Source organism: Meleagris gallopavo, chromosome 2 (genome assembly GCF_905368555.1).
Source record: "Meleagris gallopavo chromosome 2, MGAL_WU_HG_1.1, whole genome shotgun sequence".
NCBI lineage: Eukaryota > Metazoa > Chordata > Aves > Galliformes > Phasianidae > Meleagris > Meleagris gallopavo.
Window position 1 is genome coordinate 108,818,435 of NC_139405.1, and position 20,284 is coordinate 108,838,718.

Genomic DNA, 20,284 nt, shown 5'->3' on the forward strand with positions numbered 1-20,284 from the left:
GCTATGAGTTCTTCTCATAGGCTGTACTGCATCTGTGATTCTCAACCCTAGTACCTTAGATTCTCTTGTGATCACTTTTAGAGCGTCTCCAGGTCCCTCTGGATGACATCCCTCCCTTCTTTTGTGTCAGTTGCACCACTGAACTTGGTGTCATCAAGAAAGCTGCTGAAGGTACACTCAATCCCACTGTCTATGTCACTGATAAAGATGTTGAAGAGTATTGGTCCCAAGACAGACTGCATGGGGACACTGCTCATCACCGGCCTTCACCTGGACATAGAGCCATTGACAGCAGCTCTCTGGCTACAAACATTCAATCAATTCTTTATCCACTGAATAGTCCATCTTTCAAATCCATCTCTCTCCAATTTAGAGATAAGGATGTGGTGCAAAGCCTTGCACAAGTCCACGTAGATGACAGTGTCCTCCCTTTATCCATTGATGTCATCACTTCAATAGAAGGCCATCAGACTGGTCAAGTACAGTCTCCCTGGGTGAAGCCATGGTCTTGAAGCTGCAGTGAAGTTGTGCTGGCTGTCACAGATCACCGCCTTGTATCATCTCTGAACCTCCCACAGTATGGCTATTTTGTGAAAATCTGGATGACTTGATATGTTGTCTCTGTTGAGAACACAGGGAGCCGCAGGCACTCACTAGGACATTGTGAATACGAGACACAACAATAGACTGAATGAAGACATTTAAAAAGATGTGACCAACTAAAAGGTGTAATTTTCCATTTGCCAATATACTACCCACAATAAATTTTAAAAGCTATTGCCTTTTATAACTTATCCTCATGGCAACATCATTAAATAACAGGTTTGTTGATACGAGCAGGAGCTCAATTGCATGACAGTCATTGGGATTAATCTTCCCTAAGGTGTATAAATTAAATGAATTGTTTTGAATTAAACACACTGAGCTTCCTCTGTAGTCAGTGGTATCTTCTCTAGTGCACTTGGTTTGCATGACCTTAAGTCAGTTGTATGGAGAACTTTTCCTGAAGCATCTAATAGCCTCGCATTGTGTTGGTAATGTCAGGGTGGAGTATTCAGTATTACAACATCAAGTGGAACTATGCCTGAAAATGTTACTCTGTGCTGCTTTTGAAATTTCCACCTCCAATTGCTTTCCCACCCTGCAGACTTGCAGTATGAACTTAGAGAACCCAAATGTGGCCCAGCCCTGTATGAGGACTCCTGTCATCAGGTTTTCAATGCAAGATCTGCAGAAGTCTGAACTCACACAAACTGTCTTTCTGTCCAGAGAAATCACTGAGCTCAAATGCACCAGAACTATATTGCCTCCATACTGATATATTTAATATAACTTCAAATTCCAACAAGTTCTATCCATATGTATTTAAAAACCATGGTGGAATCATCTCTCTCAGGCTTCACAGCTGTGTTCTGGGCTATTTAGGCAAAGACAACTTACATCAATCACAGCCTGTTGTGTCCTCCCACCAACAATGAACAAGTAATATCAGTAAAAATATCTCACGAGTTCTTTGTGATATTCCTTCCCTATTCAAAACTATACCTTTATACAACTTTCCTTAAGAATTCTGACTTAGAAGCCAAAAAATAGCACTTTCCAATCACAAAGCAACCACAGAACACTTAATGAATGTATTACCATCTGTCAATTGCATGGGGTGAGGTTCAATTTAGCCAATGATACCTAATTCTGTTTTCAGCATAAGGTTACTTGATGCTGAACAATGAGATTAACAAATCATGACATGCACAGAAATACAAATAATGTAACAAAAGCTAATAATCAGCAAAATTGTGCTCTCAGTTACACTGACATAAAAGAGGAGTAACTCCACATTGTCAACAAGCTATTCCATATTTACTCCAGTTCAACCAAGACAAGATTTTGGCTCTGTTATTCAATTCTTCAAGCAAAAACTTCCTTAAACTATTAGCCTGAGCCACTATTTCCCAGGGACAAAGAGAAATCATTCTCTTTTAGACCACAACAGAACAAAACATTGGAAAATGTAATGCATGGAGAGACCCTGCAAGTCGAGGGCCAGATTCTAAGATTCATTAGTAGGTATTTAGAGGGAAATTCTGGCCATACTGAAGTTACGCTGTTGACTTCAGTGGGCTTAGAATTTCTCCAGAACCTTTTAAAGCCAAAATCAGTTCATCTGACCTCCTGCATAATACTGGCCATAAAACTCCCAGCATTGGAGGTCGTTTCCATCTGTTTCCTATGGGTCAAATAAGGCTGAAGCAAAGTGGAAAGTAACTAGAAAGTAGTAAAAGAAAAATGGTTTGGAAAAAGTAAAACTGATTCAGACTGTCCACACCCACAGCGTTTACAGAGGTCAGACAAGGACTCTTCTTCCCCTTCCTTGAACTCAAATATTTCCTTCCTTGTTTCACACTGGGATGAGGAGACACAGCAAAGCAAACAAAGCACATAAACACCAATCTCTGTGGCCTGAAAGAGACACCGGAAGGCAGATCATTCCATCCTAAAATAGTACCCTAGGAAAAGCTGAACTACCACCAGAGGAGCCTCACTGTTTTTGAGAATACTCCTTAGAGAACAGGCAAACTGGCTACTTAGATCTTAAATACCTAAAACAAGTTGAGATTTATCCTGTTCTGTGTGTCTGAGTGGAACCATCTGTAGGATGAGGATTGTACTTGATACAAGAAGAGATGCCCACTCAGAGTGCGGTGAGGCACTGGAACAGGTTGCCCAAGGAGGCTGTGGATGCCCCATCCCTGCAGGCATTCAAGGCCAGGCTGGATGTGGCTCTGGGCAGCCTGGGCTGCTGGTTGGCGACCTGCACACAGCAGGGGGTTGGGACTGGATGAGCGCTGTGGGCCTTTGCAACCCAGGCCATTCTAGGATTCTATGATTCTACGTAAAGCATAGAGCGCACAATAAAAGCAGTAGAAGTAATTGATTCCTTGGTCAAATTGTGTTTTAAAACTATTTAAGATAAAAGAGAGCAAAAATGTATACATTTTTTAAACTATCCTAAAGCAAAATAACATAAACTTTCCAAACAAACGTATAAGAAAAGAAGTGTTTAGGTTATTTGGTTAAGTCATACTTAAGATACTCAATCATTCAGGGCCATGATGTAGCGGAGGGCTGTTAGAGTTGGGGTAGGATGGTTGGGTTGTGGTTGCACTCGATGATCTTGAATGTCTTTTCCAACCTGAGCAATTCTATGATTCTGCGATTCTATGATTTTCACATGACTTTTAAAATTTTGATAACCTTCGAAATTTGCCCATCATTCAGGACACCCACACCTTCCATGCTATTATTTTACTATAGATACAGCCCTCTTCGAGTCAATGAAAGCACGTGAAAGGAATTTAAAGTCACCAAAGTACAGCAAGACAAGGCTTTGGTATACCATCTGAAACCACTGTCTGACCTCAGTATCTCACACACAATTAGTAGGACAGCACATTTCTGAATCATCAAGCCCAGCAAGTTCAACCAACAGCAATCCATGCACAAAACTGAGCAACAGTTGCTACTGTTGCCCTTGACAACTAATGGCTGCTTTCCCTTTTTACCGCTTTCTTCCATTGCCCTCCAGTTAGATTTATCCCATAACACACGCAAATGAACTTGGTGAAATATGCAATGAGGGAAGAGGGGGAACAGTACATAAATATTCGCAGTCTCACACAAACAATCTGAGATTTATTTCTACCTTAGAAAAACAAACCACCTTTCCTGATCACTTCCAGATTCACAGAGTTTGATATTATATGAGACCCAATACTGTTTTCTGGTAGGAGAAGGAAACCAGCTAAGAAACTGCAATTTAAGGTAAGAAAATAATATCATTCTAGTAGTCTGACAGTCTGATTAAAGACCAAGGATCCATATTTTCACTCTATTTTTCTACATCCTGCTTGCTTTTTTTAGGCAGGCTCAACAGAGTACTGTAACTTTAATCTGAATAGATTAATCCTTCTCATGCAGCAGAGCTGTAACTGCAGTACGTGTTACTGCCCCTGTATTACATACTGACCCGTTTGTGATTTTGATACCCTAGAGACCAGAGTGCTGCCTTGAATGCCTCTGTTCAGCCGTTTAAAAGACAGGTGTCCTGTCTCTGCTGGTTGTATGGGCTTCTCCTGCTCAGAGACACTAGCATCTCAGGAAGGCAGCTCCTTCTCACTGCCAGAGACCCCCAATGGAAGCTGGCTGCACATGTGCCCTTCCCACAGCATGAGCTACAGGTGAAACCTAAAGGACAAGCTGAGGCTAGACACCTAACAGTCAGGAAGGTGAAGTCAGGAGACATGAACCCTACCCTTTAAATACATTTCCACAGTTCACCTAAGTGATGTAGGGTAACGTTCCCCCTTTTTTATTAGATACTCAGGCTTCACACCCCAAAGGTGTGAAAGTACACTGCCAATATGAGCAGTGCAGCATCCAACTTCCAGGTGTATTTCTGCCTTGTAAGATCCCTGGCTCTAAGGAGAATCTGTACTGAGGGGCAAATGATGGTTAGTCCCTACAAAAAGAAGGGAGGTGTGGCTCCCATGCATCCAACCATTCAGATACCCAACTCCAAGCCAAAGGGAGTTTCTAGAGTGAATCACCTCTGCTATTAAAGATGAATTAAAGATAAGTTATTCAATATTCACTTGAACAGAGACCTGCTCGTGCTCCCACAATAAAGGTAAATGCCTATGCAACAACACTGAAAAGCTGCAATCTGTCTGCTTTCACTGACTGAATGAATCTCTAGTTGTGTACACAGAGAATAACCAAACATAAATAAGTATATATTTTCAAGAAACATTGGTGCATATGCTTTGTGCATTTTCACAGAGAGAAAAGGAGTTGCTAAACCCCTAGAGCACTGCAGCCAGTTCTCAGAGGGACATACAGCAGTTAGGTAACCAAAGTAATCTCAGCAGACACACAGAAAATCTATTGAGTTACTTATGAGCAGGACTCATCCTGTCTAACTTTGGCTATCTAAATGTTAGGTTTCTAGTCCAACCTGGTTGTCCAAGGCTCGTGGTTATAGATATTGATAAAAGATGGGCAACTCTAAGGGAAGTTCTTCCAGTTTTAGTTTGTATTTTTCCCATTCTGGGATTCCTCAGGTAACTTTTCCTCACCCAGAGCACAATGATCACAGGGCTGGGTTCACCTGGGTTTAGGAGACGCAAGTCCAAGTCTTTTCTACCCAAGATATTCTACTTGACCTTCCATAAATGATTTAGATGCTCTATCAACTTCCTACAGGCAAAATAGGGATGACAGATACTTCATATCGGTAGAAGCAGTAATGTGCCAGCCATGGGCATTTGTTTCAGGTCAGAGGGAAAATGTCTATAACAAAAAGAGGTATCCTATTTTTGTGATATCATCTATCCAACTCCCAAATCAAACCTAGTGAAAGAGGTGTATCGATAATGACTTTAAGAAGAAAATTAACCAATTCATAGCATCTAGAAAGTTTGTTTTGATTTGGTTCTAGTTTCAGGCTAAATATCAATTTTCTTCCTTCCTTCTTAGTCTGTTTTTCAATGGAGGCAAGAAATAAATGCAAGACTTGTAACTTCACAAAGAGTGAAACTGGAACACCCTCAAATGCAGTTTTGTAAGAAGAAAACCCAAGTGTTCGAATGACACCACATGCAAGGCTTATTTCCAACTCTCCTAGGAGCCGCAGTGACCTGAGGGCAGGAAGCAACCGAATGTAAAACTAGTGGCCTACCAATGCCCCAGCACTTTGCCTGCATTTCACAAATCATCGGAACTCCGCAGCAGCACACAGGTGACAGACATCTTTTCTTTGTCCCTAGGGGCCTCATCTTGACCACTACTGCTGTAGTCTAGTGCAGACGTCCCTGACACAACTGCAGGCAAACAGCAGCTGATTTGCATCGAAACCCTGAAAAAATGTACTAATAATAAAAATGAAAGCCCTGCACAATATTAAGCCATACCGTTAGAGTGTGAGATTAGCATTCCAGTATCTCCATTGCCAAGCTACTACATGCTTACTCCGTGTGTATGGTTTTGTTTGATTTGCAGAGAACAAACCTGATGATTTGGGGACTGACAAAGCAAAACAAATTGCATGCTTCTGCTTTAAAATAAGAGCAAAGTTAGCACGCGGTGAGTGCCGCTGGGCTCAGGAACAGTGCGGTGGGGACCCCTGGTGTTCTGTGCCTGAGCAAAGAGAAACAGTCCCATCTTTAACACCAATTCATTTCAATGCTAGACATATCATGGAAAAGAAGTCAGCTTTTCAGACAACAGAATCATTCCAATTGCACTCTGATTGATTTCAAGTTCTTCCACTTAAGCAGCAGTGAAGACATGGGAGGGAATTAAAATTATTAAAAATAAAAAAAAAAAAACAATGAGATTTACAAATGACATAAGTTGTAATTGTTATCCACTGTTTCTCTGCTTTTGAGATTTTTGGTTTTAAGCCCCATCAAATGACTTAGGGATCATTGTAATTATGCCTTGACTTCAGCATTCTAAAAGGAGCATCAGCAAAAAGGGTTATAATTATGTTTGGATGCATAAAAAAGTCCCAAGCAGTAGCAGGAAGGTCATACTTCCTCTGTTGCAATAGCCCTGATGTGAGAATACATTAAGAACATTTCTTCCAGTTCTGGAGTCCCCTGTTAAAAAAGGCTTTGGAAATTCCCAAGAGAGAGGCCAAAGGAGAACAATAACGTAGTGCTCAAGGACCAGGGAACAAGCCTCAGAATATCAGTCAGGCCTGTAAAGTTTATTTGTTCAGTTGATCGGAGAGAAGGCTAAGAGGCTCATGTGTGCAGCTCCTCACCTATGGACAAGACATCTGCAAGGTGTGAGGAGCTCTTCAGCCTTGATGACAAAAGCATGGAGAGGTCCAAATGCTGGACAAATTGCAGTTTCCACGTTGCCAAAGCAATGGAGTGTTCAGGGAACAAACAAGGAGGGAGAGGGGCATGCTTGCTTCTTAGGATATTTATAAAGGGACCAGGAAAAGGCAAATTTTAATACAGTTCTGGCAGAACTGGCAGAAACTGAGCCGGTGGGGATACAGCTGCAAGGACAGGTCACAGCCCATGTGCTTTTCAATCCCTAATATCACCTCTGATGTTTTGGAAAAGGAATGAGGTGCATTGCCAGTACTACCCTGAACAGCACAGAAAATTTGCTGAGACAGTAACTATAATTAAACCACATATCTCAAGACCTGACATGTTTGCAAAGATCACAATATCTTTTCCCCCAACATAAAACTAATCAGATGTGTTATGGGGCTTATCCATAGCTGTCTGGTCTTTCTCGACTAGAACAGTTGGATTAGGCAGACCAATGGCTTGAAGTAGTGCAGAAAGCACTGCTGACCAGATGCCTTCCTCAAAGCTTCAGGGCATTTTGACTCGATGTTAAGGTGCAGTTTCTTTCAGTTTTGATTGGCTGGGTCACTAGGGATTCTCCTTCTGTAGTGTAGAATACGGACTGGCTATGCTATCACCTGAACCCCTCTCACTCAATACATTCCCTCCTTAGAGGAGCACTGGGCAGTAAAAGACATTTCAGTTTCTCCTGTTCTCTGCTTAAATGCAAAAGAACTTACCCTCTACAGGACTAAAACAGTAGCATATTTGCTGAATGAGTAAAGCTGACAGGGCTGTGCTTTGCACCCAAAGCTCTGTGAAATTTTGATATTTTTCTCTGCAATCAGCAAAACTGGGAGACTTAGAAAATAATTGTGTCTCTAATTCTCACTGTCACCTTTTTCCCAGCACTGTTTTCAAGCTAACTGTCAATTATTTAAGATCCTCTCTAATAAAGAAAACTAGCAGCACTGGTTTTCAGTTATGTCTCATTCTTCTCTTCCCAATTATTTTATGAAGAACATTTGCATGGATAAAACAAAAAAATATGTTTTGGAAAAAACAGATTCTGGACAAATGCTTTGCCCTTTGAAGTCTCTATGTTCTGAAAATGGACTTCAGTGCAAATAAAGAGCCAGTCCCTCGGCTCTGTCATGTGATAGCTCACTCTACCAGTGCTAAGTAAAAGTCTGGGGACAGCCTTCTTGGGACAGTAGGACCACTTGGGTGCTTAAATCATAGAATCTTTTCGGGTGTCTGGGACAATCAAAGGCCATCTAGTTCAGCTGCCCTACGGTTTGCTCACGTAAGATTTGGATGTTCTACAGAGTTAGGCCATAAATTCATCAGTCTTGACACGCACTTAAGATGCACCAAGTGTTTTGCAACCAGTGGAGTTACCCACCCATGCGAAACAGCAGAGCAACAAAGTTAAAACCAAATCCTAAGTAATAATGTAATTTAGGCCTCCCATCCCAGCAGCAAGGCGCTTAATTCCTCCCAGGACTGCTGCCGCCAGCTTGCTCTAATCCACTTCCAGCTGTGCTACTGCTCCCGTGTGTGAGCGAGGAGCTGAGCTGGGAAGCAGAACAAAGCATCCCAGGGAAGCCAGCAGCACTTGGAGGAGTCTTCAAACACACAGGGGAAATCATTCCTTCTGCAAGGAGAGCGTCTGCCAACTTCTGTTCCCCTTGCAAGGATTTCAGTCTAGGCCTGGCCTGTGTGCGTAGGCCCTGGTTCAGCAAAGGCCTCACATCGTGCCCTTGTTTGAGAGCATCATTACAGTCACTGACTTGAGAGCACGGTGTCAACTGGTTTTTAGGGCTTTGCATATTCTCTGTCTCATATGTCTGTAAATATACTTTTTTTTTTTTTTTTTCCTCCCCCCATATTCCATGCTATGGTTTCAAAGCAACATTGGCTTGCAGACACAGACTTGTCAGAAAGTTACGTCTGTGAGTGCATTAATGGTGAATATGCACTGTTCCTGGAGTGGCTGCACCGCAGTGTGCCGTGCAGGAGCACAACGTGCTGCCTTGGAGCTCCTGCAGTCTGACCACATCCGGACCTACAGAGAGCTTTCATGTTCTACTGATTTCAATTAGTATTTTTCACACTTCCATCAGGAAATCTTCATGCCCTAATTAGCAAAATTAAGTTAAAAGGCCTGAGAAGGAAAAAAAAAACAACCTAAAGAATGGGAAAGTTCAGAAATTTCCCTAGTAAGGTACATACTTCTGAGATTAAGACAATGGTTTATTATCATTTTAGAAAAGAGAAAACCTCTTCCCTCCAATGGCATACAATTGCAGCTCCTGGCTGTGGCAGATCAGAAGATATCAACCATGAAACCTGTCCCTGGCACCAGGCAGAAGATTGATGGGTCTGGGCCTCCAGCCAGAATCATTCTGAGGGAGGTTTTCAAAAAGTTATTTCTCTGCAAACTTCTGCAAAATGCTGTTTCTGAGCATTTTAGAGCTGGTCTTTAATTATGGGGCAAAGTGGCAATGAAGCAATTGAGGGTGGACGATGAGTACAGCTCACTGCTCTACTTAACAAGTTCGCACACAGCTATCACCATTTTTTGAGTGAACCTTATATGTGTGTTTTTGTAAATAGAGTGGAGAACAGTTTTATTAACATATCACGAGTGAGTTATATGGGTCATCCCAAATGAGTGGCAATAAAATCTTTATATCACACTTGACAACACGTATTTGGTGTTTTATGTGCCACAAATGTTGCAGAAAACCTATCTTACATATGTTCTAAGACTAGGTATTTTTTATATTAGGCCTGGTTTTGTAAAGCTGCCAGGCACTTCAGCTGCCATGAGCCCGACAGTACTCGGCTCTGAGGGAGCCATAAAGACTTGTTTAAAATGCTCTAAAATAGCTTTTTTGTGTTTCAAAATGCCACAGTTGAAGATCTGTCATCCCAGGACACTCCGCAGCTAGAAAGCCCGTCACAAAGCAATTCCTTTTCTCCAAAATGATTTTTACAGCTATTTCTAGTCCTTCCTGGTTGCATGGCAGAGAAAACTTAATATTATCTCAGTATAGGACAAATTATGGCTCATGCTGGGTTTGGACAGGTGTGGGGTTTTGTGGTGGAAAAGGGAAATTCTGCAACTAAAGAGGAAGATGGAAAAAACTGAACGGCAATTTGATACACAGACACAACATGAATTTATACCTATATATTTCTATGGCACCTTGGAAAACTATGCAAAAATTGTAAAGCATTAACATTGCTTCTGAATTAGAGTCAGATCCCGCATTCCTGTCAAAGGAAACTCCTCATCCATTCAGTGCATTCACACTACTTTTTAACTTCACTCCGCTAAAGCCAACATCTACATCCCCTCTGGATGTAGATGTTGAGTAGAGCAGTCTGTGCTCATTGGGATGACCACAGCATCGAGGACCCATGAAACCACACCAAGGACCTGTGCACATCAGGTCCAATTCCACAAAGGACCTGCACCACAGATCTATTAATGCAGCGTCCTATATCCTACGCAGATTTTTTGAACCTGCTGTTTTCCTGCTGATTTCAGGATGGCTTTCCAGGTTCACTTCGATGGGTGCACCTACCCATACTCTGTGCCTGGCTCTGGCTCTCTGCTCAGCAAGAGGAATCCTGCGTAGTCAGAGCAGCTTCACAGTGGTGAAGGCCAGCTTCAATCCCAGCCCTGCCCATGGGTGCATACCTACTGCACACACACAGATGCAGTGCACGGAGAAGTATTTCCCATCTCACGCGCTGAACCTCAGCGTGATGCAGCTGACTGAAAGAGGTGAACGGCGTTTAATCACGTGTAAGTTAATGATTTAAATGTTCTTGATGTAAATCCAAACCAGACAAGCGGAGGCCTCTGGTCAGACGTTGGAAATTCCTGCGCGTGGGACCGTGCTGGTGGTCCCCCGGCCTTGTGCCTTCTGAAGAGCCCTACAGAGAAACCTCCTTCCATGCCGCTAATGAATGCGCCCACCCACACTGGGCTGGTGCCTCCTAAGAACTCCATTCAAGAACAACTTTTTAAACTCATAAATGAAATCAAAGGGCTCATTCTGCGAGCCAAAGAACTTAGGATTTTAGGCGGAACGGTGAATGGGTGGTGGCTATGGGCTGTCCCCTTGGTTTGCAGTATACAGCAAAAAAAATCACAAGCGGGATACTGAATTTGTACATAGCATTCTGATTAATTAAAATGCATCCTCCTCCAATGAATAAACTGTTACGACTCTGATTTTGATATAGAGCTGGAGTGCTTTCCTCAGCATCAACAAAAAGAACCAAAGTAAACTCCCAGGGCTCTGGTTTCCATCCTTGTGCTTGGTCAAGGTCTTTGAGATATTAAGCACAAAGCAACCCAAAACTCTCAGCTTGGTCACACAAGCCTGAGCAACCTAAACTGTGGAAGAGCATCCAGGAGATAATCAAAGAGGACTGTCACTGCTTTGTTCCGAGGGCTCTTTGAAGCAGCCATGAGGTGGATAAGAACTTCTCAGTGTTCCAAGCAGCAAAGTCTGGTGCTGGGGTTGGAGGGCTGAATAACCCAGTTGGGCTATCTAAGCCAGATGTGGATCTACGCCTACGATGAGACCATCGCTCCTTCAGAGAGGCCTGTTATAAAATTATCGAGTGACGTGGGGGGTGGAAGGAATCAAGTCAGTTGTAATTGAAGTGACTTGAAATAATAAATGCACACACTTTTTTTAAACACAGCTTGCCACATCCTGAGGATCTGGAATCAATTCATTCCCTTTCAAGAAGCTTAAAAGTGGTGGGACTTTGATATGGCATGAGCATGTTTGCTTCTGGGCTTACAGCCCTAGCCAACCCGTTCCAAACCTTTCAACGTTTTTATATTATAAGGCAGAAATGTGAGCAAAACAAAGATGGAAAAAAAGCATCAGAAATTCAGGGAACTATTAAAACAGGGCAGCCTGGCTGCCAAATACCTTCAGTAAGTAAACGAATCGTGATCAATACCATATTGCCATGCAGACTTACCCAAGGAGGTTATCACCTGCTTCTGTGCCAGGTATGAAACATAATGGCATGTGGCTAATAAAATACTTCACGAATCCAGCAAAAAAAAAAAAAAGTACTGTTATTCTCATAATGCTGAAGAATTCTAAATAATTTTAGCTCATCCAGAAAAAACATTAAACTTTCCATGAAAACATTGTCAAAATACATAGACTACTCTGAATGCTTCTCTTTTGACAATACTGCACTTGAAAGAAAAACACCTGGTCAGAAGGAAAGCTATTTTGTCCAGGGGATGTCTCAGCTTTGACAGTAAAGCTTCTTGCTTTAAGTATTCATATACTTGCCAGCAGAGGGTATCACAATCTTAGAAACAAACGGACGTATGTATCATTGTGTTTGCTCACACGCAAGAATTCAAAAAACTAAACAAAGATATTACAAATCTTGGGTTTTTTTCATAACATTTCCACTTTCAGGGGAAAAAGAGTCATTCAGTACTTAAAGGCTACAGACTTTACAGCCAGTGCCTCCTCACCACCCCTCTGCCACAACACGGCCAAGGGACAGCACTCCTTGGTGTCTGATCTGCTGCATGACTGCAGCTGTAAACCCTTCTGGGGCGAAACACCATTTGGGGCGTATCTTGGGTGTGCACTGGACTGTCATTAATTCTCACATCCAGTGTTCTTCTGCTGCATAAATCTCATTAATGATTCCAACCAGTTCACAACATTTTTCCAAATAGCTCATGTTACATAGACCTAATGACCTCTCCTAACCCAGTATGCCAGGAGGAATGTATAACTACAGCTAACCCGAGTTCTCACAGCTAGAGATCAGTGGATCCTACAAATTCCCAGCCTGATATCCCACACTGGTGAATCCACCTCCCTGACTTCCAGGTTCAGAGAATATCATTTAAACAACCTGACGCTTTGTGACTTAGGCAACTTGGTATCCGGCACTCTCCTACTCCCAAGCAAAAGCAACTACGTTTACTTTTGATGCAATGATACAGGTACTCCATTCTGTTTTGGTTCTGTCAACAAGTGTTCTTCTGTTCTTGTACTCTGATCCTTTGCAACTGATGTCCCAGATAAAGGTGTGAATTTCCAGCTTAACCCAAGAACCTGAGTCACCTGCAGCTTGGGCTCAACATAGAGCACGATTGTGAGGCATATGCCGCTACCTTGAGCTGAGAGCTGGTGTGTATAGGAAATGCATGATAGCCACAAGCAGCAATCTCTGTTCCTTTTAGACCTTAACTATTCCCATGGAGATAAGGAAAGGAGCATTCTCCAAAGAAGGATCAGAGGAACTGGAAAGAATAGTTCAATGAAAATGTTCCCAGGATAAGGGAAACACTATTCTCACTCAGCTCTTGAAAACTGAAAGTCAATGACCTGACTATAGCCGAGGTCTGATTCCCACATGGTGGAAGTGTTCTCACAGCCCCAAGCTCCCTGAGGCCCTCGGGCACTTCAGCGGTGCTACAAAGAACAGGTCAGTACTCTGCTCATCTCTGCTCTGTCCTTGTGCTCCAGCACTTCAGCTGAAGGAAATGAAGCATTTCTCCACTTCAAAGAGGAAAGCTGAGCTCAGAGATGTCCAGGTGTCACAGCCATTAAATACCAGTGGGAGCTGCCAGCCTACACCGGAGCAGGATCTGCACATCGCAGAGCCACTGAGAACCACCATGCCAGGATTCTACATGTGGGCAAACACCCATGACAGTTTTCGAGTGCAAAGAACAGAGAAGCTGAATTGAAGACTTACGGTTGCACCACAGACCATAAAGATTCCGATTGGATGGCCAAGATATTTTATTTTCAGTGTAGCATCACTTTAGGCTAACTCTTAATTTATCTTCTTTTTACAAGCCTCCCAACAGAGGTTAGCTGAGCATCCCATTGGTGTTAGACACACACACAAAAAACCTTTAGCATCTCTAAGAAGTGAAGCGTTACAATTATTTTCTTTGTTAACACCAAAAAAATATTAAGGAGCAGATTGTAATCTGACATAAATCATCCGTTCCCCATCTTAATCTCATGAGGCAGCCCCAGGCAATGAAATATAAGTGCACAAATGAAAGCTGGGGCAGAGCTGGAACCTGCAAATCTATTCCTCTCTGAATGGTATTTAGCATGCCTTGGGTCTCTGTGAAATTAGTAATACGAGGTAAGATGAACATCAGTGAGTGACTGCTAGTATCCGTCTGGATTGTCTCCAGGGATATGACTGTGTAAATCCATTCTCTTTCATGGAGCAATGGGAACTTAGACTGGCTGAAGTTGTGTCTCCAAGGAGAAAGGAATGTGGAGAAGAAAAGCAATTTCATTAAGAAGCGAGTGTAGGATGCGTGTAAATATGCATGGCATCCAGCTTCCATGGTTATTTCTTTTGACGCAGATGTATGAGGAAAGTCAAGAGCATGCAGAGTGCAATTACATTTCTCAAAGCCACTTCTTTCATTCAATTACTTTCTGTTTATATGAGCAAATTAGCTACACTACCATAATGTCACTGTAAGCGGAATGAGAATCTGGTGTCAATGGCTACATCTAAGAAATCATGCAGGCCAAGAGGCATGGCTTGCTCCCTCCTTTCATTCATGAGTCACTAGTTGCTAAGCTTTTAGTACTGTCTCTAGCACCACCATGGACCAACTAACTAGCATCCTAAACAGTGCCTGGATAGAGTAGAGAAGGTAGCACAAGCCACCAGACCCATCCAGAATGAAATACAGGATTACTGGTGCGGCTTGGCTGCTACGGGCAGGAGCTATGCCATGGCTCTCCGACTTATTTTATTTACTAGTATAGATGTAGTTAATCCAACTGTGGACGTGTGAATTGAGTCCACTGAATTTATCACCTGAGACTGATCAGCAGCAGTACTGCTGTGTCATATGAACACAGCTTACAATAAAACAAGGGGCAAATAGTAAAATGATTCATCTTTTAAACACTAAATCTTCCTGGCGCATTTGGTAACAATCCTACTCACCAGCATTGTCCTGCTGCTTGGTATTTTTGATGTAAGCAGAAAATTTGGAGAAGATATCAATTCCAGCAGTGTTTGATTCCCGGTGCTTAGCAGCCAGCTTGGGATATCTGAAAGGAGAAACATCTTGTTACCAGCAGCATCGTGATGATTACGAATACTACTTACAGGAAGAAAGGGAAAAAAAAAAAAAAAAGAAAAAAAAAAAGCCCTGCAACTAACACTACTATTTATCTCAAAACAATAGCCTGGCAAGACCTTCTTCATAGTATCTGTGACTGTCAAGGCAGAGATTTGGATAGCTACACAGGGATGGCTTCATGACAGTAGTTACACTGATGCTTTATGTGACCACGATCCAACATATAGTGGCCTTGAATCAAAAGGAAGCATAAATTTCCAGAAAAGTGCAGGGAAGGTTGGCAACCAGCTCTCTCTATTATGAGTAGCAGTCGTGTCTAACTCCCTGCACAGAAAATGCATGCCAGGATGTAAGAGCAAGGCATGTTAACATCACCCATGTGAAGGAACATAATGTTTTCAGCCTCTGAATTGTTATTTTATGGATACCCAGTGCAAAGGAATACACTGATCTGAAAGATCAATGCAAACTAATGACTCCTACTGGTTTTGGTGGTCTTGGGCTAGCATATAGAAAATTAAATACCTGGTTGCTTGCCTCAGGACTGGCCCATAGATGCTGGTTCAGTCGGAGGTAAAGCACTCCGTAAGGAACTGAGCCAATTTCATTGATTCATAGATTTTAAGGTCCAAAACATAAGCCAACAATCTTTTGCTACGCTATCCTTGTATGAAGTCGAAATGCTTGACTAACTGAGGCATGTCTTGTGAATCCAACCTGACACTTTCCTCAGTAGTTTGTTCCAGTGGTTATTCATTCATACCAAAATATCTGTGCCCTATTTCTAATCTGAATTAGTATGGTTATAACTTCCAGTCATGGGTTCTTGTCATTTCTTGATGAGACTAATGAGCATTTCTCTGCCTCCAGAGCTTCTTGTGTTCTGTGATCAGTTCCTCTTCCAACCTTTTTGTTGGAAGAGCTCAGAACCCTTCAGTTTTTCACAGCAAAATGCTTTTCCTGGCACAGATACTGTGTGTGGCAATGTTCTGCATGCAGTCCAAGTTATTTTTAGCTCTATAAAATGTGGACACCAGACCCCTATGATTTTTTTTTTTTTTTAGTATTCATCTCCTTAATTCTGTACACAATGGCATCCTGAAATGTGTTCAGAGAAAATATTCTGCAGTTATTAGTTACACAAGTAACTTTTGTACATGGAAGTTATATCACAGAAGCCAACAAGTTTCATAAATAAATATTACTCCTGTAAGTAAAGATTGCAGGACCGAGTGCTTTTTAGGACTCCTCTTTGGACAACTTTCATTCCTAGGAAATGGAATATTGACTGAAAAACACTCAAGTTCTTACTTTGGAGGTGCAAGAGTCTCTTCCAAGAATTCCTCAATCTTGTTAACATCTGTCTTGACTTCTCCATTAAAAGTTAAGAAAGGTGGGTGAGTTCCGGGAGCCAGGTTGTGTAAATCAGCTGGCTTTCTGCACAGAGAAGAAAGGTCACGAAATCGTTAATCTCTATGGTCATGTAGTCGCACAGATATTCACAGTTCATGCAAAATCAGTTGCTTGCCCTTCCTTTTCTTCAGCAGTTTGTGGTGAGGCTGCATTTAAAATACCCCAGAACACTCTGTTTAATATAAAAACATTCCACAAGTGAAAAAAGGAATAACAAACCTGAATCCCAAATATTTTGTTGTGCACCACAGACTCTCTAGGCCAGATACCAATCTGATTGAACTTACTGGGGCCTTTCTATTGGGAAAACACTGGATCGTGTAACTATTTTCAATAAAACCAAGCAATTTTTACCTTTTCAGGTCAACAGTGGTGACGTTGAACACAACTCCTTTGAGCCAGAGGATCATGAAGAGACGCTGGGAGAATGGGCAGTTCCCAATGCTTTCTCCATCTATACCAGCCTGAGGGAAAGAGAGAGAGGAAAAATAGTGTCCAAACATGTTCACTGCTCATCTCCCTCAAGATGGAAAGTCGGGTATTGGAAAAGAAATAACTAGTTCAAAACTAATGTACAGTGCCTGTTATTTTATGTAGCTGATCTTCAGGTCAATGGCAGAGTCACTCCAGGACTCCACCTTCTTCTGGAGCTTGAGAAAGTAAGCTGGTGCTTCTCCTGGGGGCAGAAGTTGTGACCCTTGCTTATGGCGAGCAACACCCAGAAGACTGCATTTTTCTTTGCACTGTATGTCGAACGTACCTTCAATTACTTTCATCCTACAGGACTGCCTGCTGCATGCTAGGGAACTCAGGGTAGGTCTTCTGCTTAAGTCTGTGGACTGCACATCAATGCAGGAGACTTCTGGAACCGGATTTAAACCCAAACACTCCTAAGATTTGATCATTCTTGTTCGTGTTCAGTAAAGCAAGAGTCTCAGACACAAACAACTGGATCCAGACAGAAATCTGTGTCTGAATCCTTCCAAAGTTCAAGGCAGACTTCAGCCACCGCATTCAGTCTGTTCCTATCTCTAGCACCTAATGAGTTGCCTACAAACCACTACAAAACAATAAAAAACTGCTAGTGTTAGCACTGAGGAAATAGCCTGTTTCTTGCCTCTAAAAATTTATGGTCCTTAGCCACGCAAGTTCTGACTTTGAGCCATAGAGGGCTACAAATAACACTAGCAGAACTGCGCCAAAGCTGTGTCCAAGGACAACATCCCTCTACAGTAATTACACTTGTGGCCAAAGCTTTCAGGACGATAAAGGTTTTGATAGATTTCCGTTTTAATTTGTGGTACCATTGTGTTTGAAAGATTCTTATAATCCTAGTGAAGCAACCAACCTTCCTTTGTTGACCCATGTGGGTTGCATAACTGCACTTTATGTACACAGTGTGTGTCTGAAAATGGCTGATGAAACAGGCAGGAAAACACATGGCCTTTTCCTCTGGAGAAAATATCACGTTACTCTGTTTGCTTTCACAAATTTTATCTTTTTAATATTCAAGCTGTGAGGTAGCATTTCTCTGTCTTAAAGAAGGAATCACTTCTAATTACCGCAGTTTATTGAAATACAGCACAACAAGAAACACTTTGAGATGTGTCCGCTTGCTACAAGTTGCATATGAAAAGTTTAGCTGAAAGATTTTCTGGCAGGCATCGTGCATCTTCCTCACATCTTCGACACAGCTTCTGATAATTCTGTTTAAAAACAAATTCCAGATTTCCCATCTACCAAACTATGGAGACGGTGTGGATTCAAGTCTTGGAGATAGCTCATGGTAAGGTTTCAGGCTAGGTAAAGAGCTTTTCTCTGGGTTCAGATTCAGTTCCTAGCTGTCCGACTCTAGAGATATGTGGCTCAGCTGCACTTCTGCCTGACATTATGGACTGGCCATATGCCTGGCACACAGCATATGCAGAAACCTGCAAACATGGGTGAGGGTACAGTGTGAAGCTGAGCAAGGGAAGATGCATTTTCTGGTCTGCCTGGGGTGCGAGTAGACTCGTTTTGCGTAACTTAGTCAAATAGCTGGCTCTGATCTCCAGACTTCATGGCAAAACAATGGCAATGCTACCATGGGAATACCAGGCACCACAGTGTTGCATGCAATAATTACTGCAAAATTACATTTATTGATTTGGCTTTGGCTTAATAAAACCTTGCCAACAAGTTGTAACTTCTTACCCTCCTCAAAAGAGGCAAACGCTATAGGGGAAAACAGTGATACGACACCGAATTTCCCCTTGGCTTTTTCACCACCTCATTCTACCCATATCCTCCACAATGGAGTCAGCCAACAGAGCCTACAAACAATATATTATGAACCTTACATTTGAAGAAAAACAGATTGACCACTGAATTAGAGAGCAAAACAGGGCCGACACAAGGGCTCACTCTCAACTTACGTTCTCTGGATTTACTTTGGCTTGTAACTCCATTGAGTCTGATTCACCCTCACCTGACTCCCTTTGAAGGAATCAGAAACTCTGGTTTGCCAAGTCCTGCAAATACCTCATGAGCAAAGGGGTCTTTTATCACCTAATTCAAAGGTCTCCCATCCTGAACAGAGAAACTGTACTGCCTGTCCTCAGTGCCCTTTTCCTATGCTACAAGTTTCACCTTTTCAGGAAAGAGACTCAGGAAGAGTGTTTCCCTGCTCTCTGCAATTCCATATTCTCACAGAAGGGTTAAGGATTACACAGATCTGTGTCTTTTTGCACTCTCCCAATCATGAAAGGCAATGCTGAAAAACCCTCTCAAGACTGAAGAGGGGACACAGAGTGGTTGGATGGTGGTGATGGGTTGTGTGAGGCTGAGGGATGGAGGACACTGGGGACAGGGCAAAGACGTGGAGTCTGGAAGAAATAAGATTCATTTGGAGATCAAAAGCAAAACTAATTGTGTCAGTCAAACGAGGCTTCTAACAGCACCAAATGGTCAGAATACACCCCCAGCACTTCCAAAAGAGTAGAAAACATTAATTGCTAGAGACACGCTGGGAATACACAGAGGAAATTCCAGAAAGGAAAGATAAACTAAAGACACAGTACGGTATGACCTCTTTTCAAAGCTCCTGGATCTGGAAGCCAGGCTCATGATTTGGGTGGAGTCTGACTCATGGGTTTCGATCTCATGTGACGGGCACAGCTGAAAATGCTGCCACAAATCACAAGGCAAACTGGTGACAGAGGAGGGAACAGAGTCAAAATCTCCCCAGCAACACAATTTATCCATTAAATTCAGCTCCAGTCTGCAGAAATTGGAGGCAAGGCTCTGTCTGTTTCGTGAATCCTTTCTCATTGCTTCCAACAGCTGTCAGCAACTCACTGCTTAGTGCTCAAAAAGAGCAAAAACTTCCAGGGTAATAACTTGGAAGGCATATCAGCGTGCCTCCAGATTACCTGTGAAGTCTGCTCCCTACCAGGAGGAGAGGAGGAGAAACAGAGCACTGCTCAGGCTGAGTCACTTTCAGCTTCACAGAAGATCAGCTTGCTGAAAGCACCCTGCTAGTGCCCAAACACAAAGCCATTATGCCTGCCCCAGCACAAGGGCTCAGAAAAGTAGGAATTAAATTATGCCTTAATCAAGATCAAGAACTCCAACAGCGGACAGAAAGAAAAGAACAAGAAACTGACAAGCTGGAGAAACACCATTACTCCTGCTGCTAGTCTCGAGCGACCGCAGAATCTTTCTCATGCGGCTTCTATGAGATATAATTGAATAGCTTAGTGGTAGTGATGGTGATGGGAGGATGGTTGGACTAGAAGATCTTGTAGGTCCTTTCCAACCTTGTGATTCTGTGATTCCCTGGGGCACAGCAACTGCGCTCAGCCAGGCACCATAA

General features: G+C 42.5%; 1 protein-coding gene across 2 annotated transcripts in view; it reads right to left on the bottom strand.

The window, feature by feature from the left end:
* CLIC5 (CLIC family member 5) overlaps positions 1 to 20,284 on the bottom strand; it is a 68,307-nt gene that overhangs the window by 14,535 nt on the left and 33,488 nt on the right. For both annotated transcript variants that reach the window (XM_019613408.3, XM_085218384.1), the window contains exons 2-4: positions 16,786 to 16,895; positions 16,330 to 16,455; positions 14,880 to 14,986 (exon numbers count right to left, since the gene is read on the bottom strand). In XM_019613408.3, coding sequence (XP_019468953.3) covers positions 14,880 to 14,986; positions 16,330 to 16,455; positions 16,786 to 16,895 — 343 coding nt within the window. The remainder of the gene's footprint in view (positions 1 to 14,879; positions 14,987 to 16,329; positions 16,456 to 16,785; positions 16,896 to 20,284) is intronic.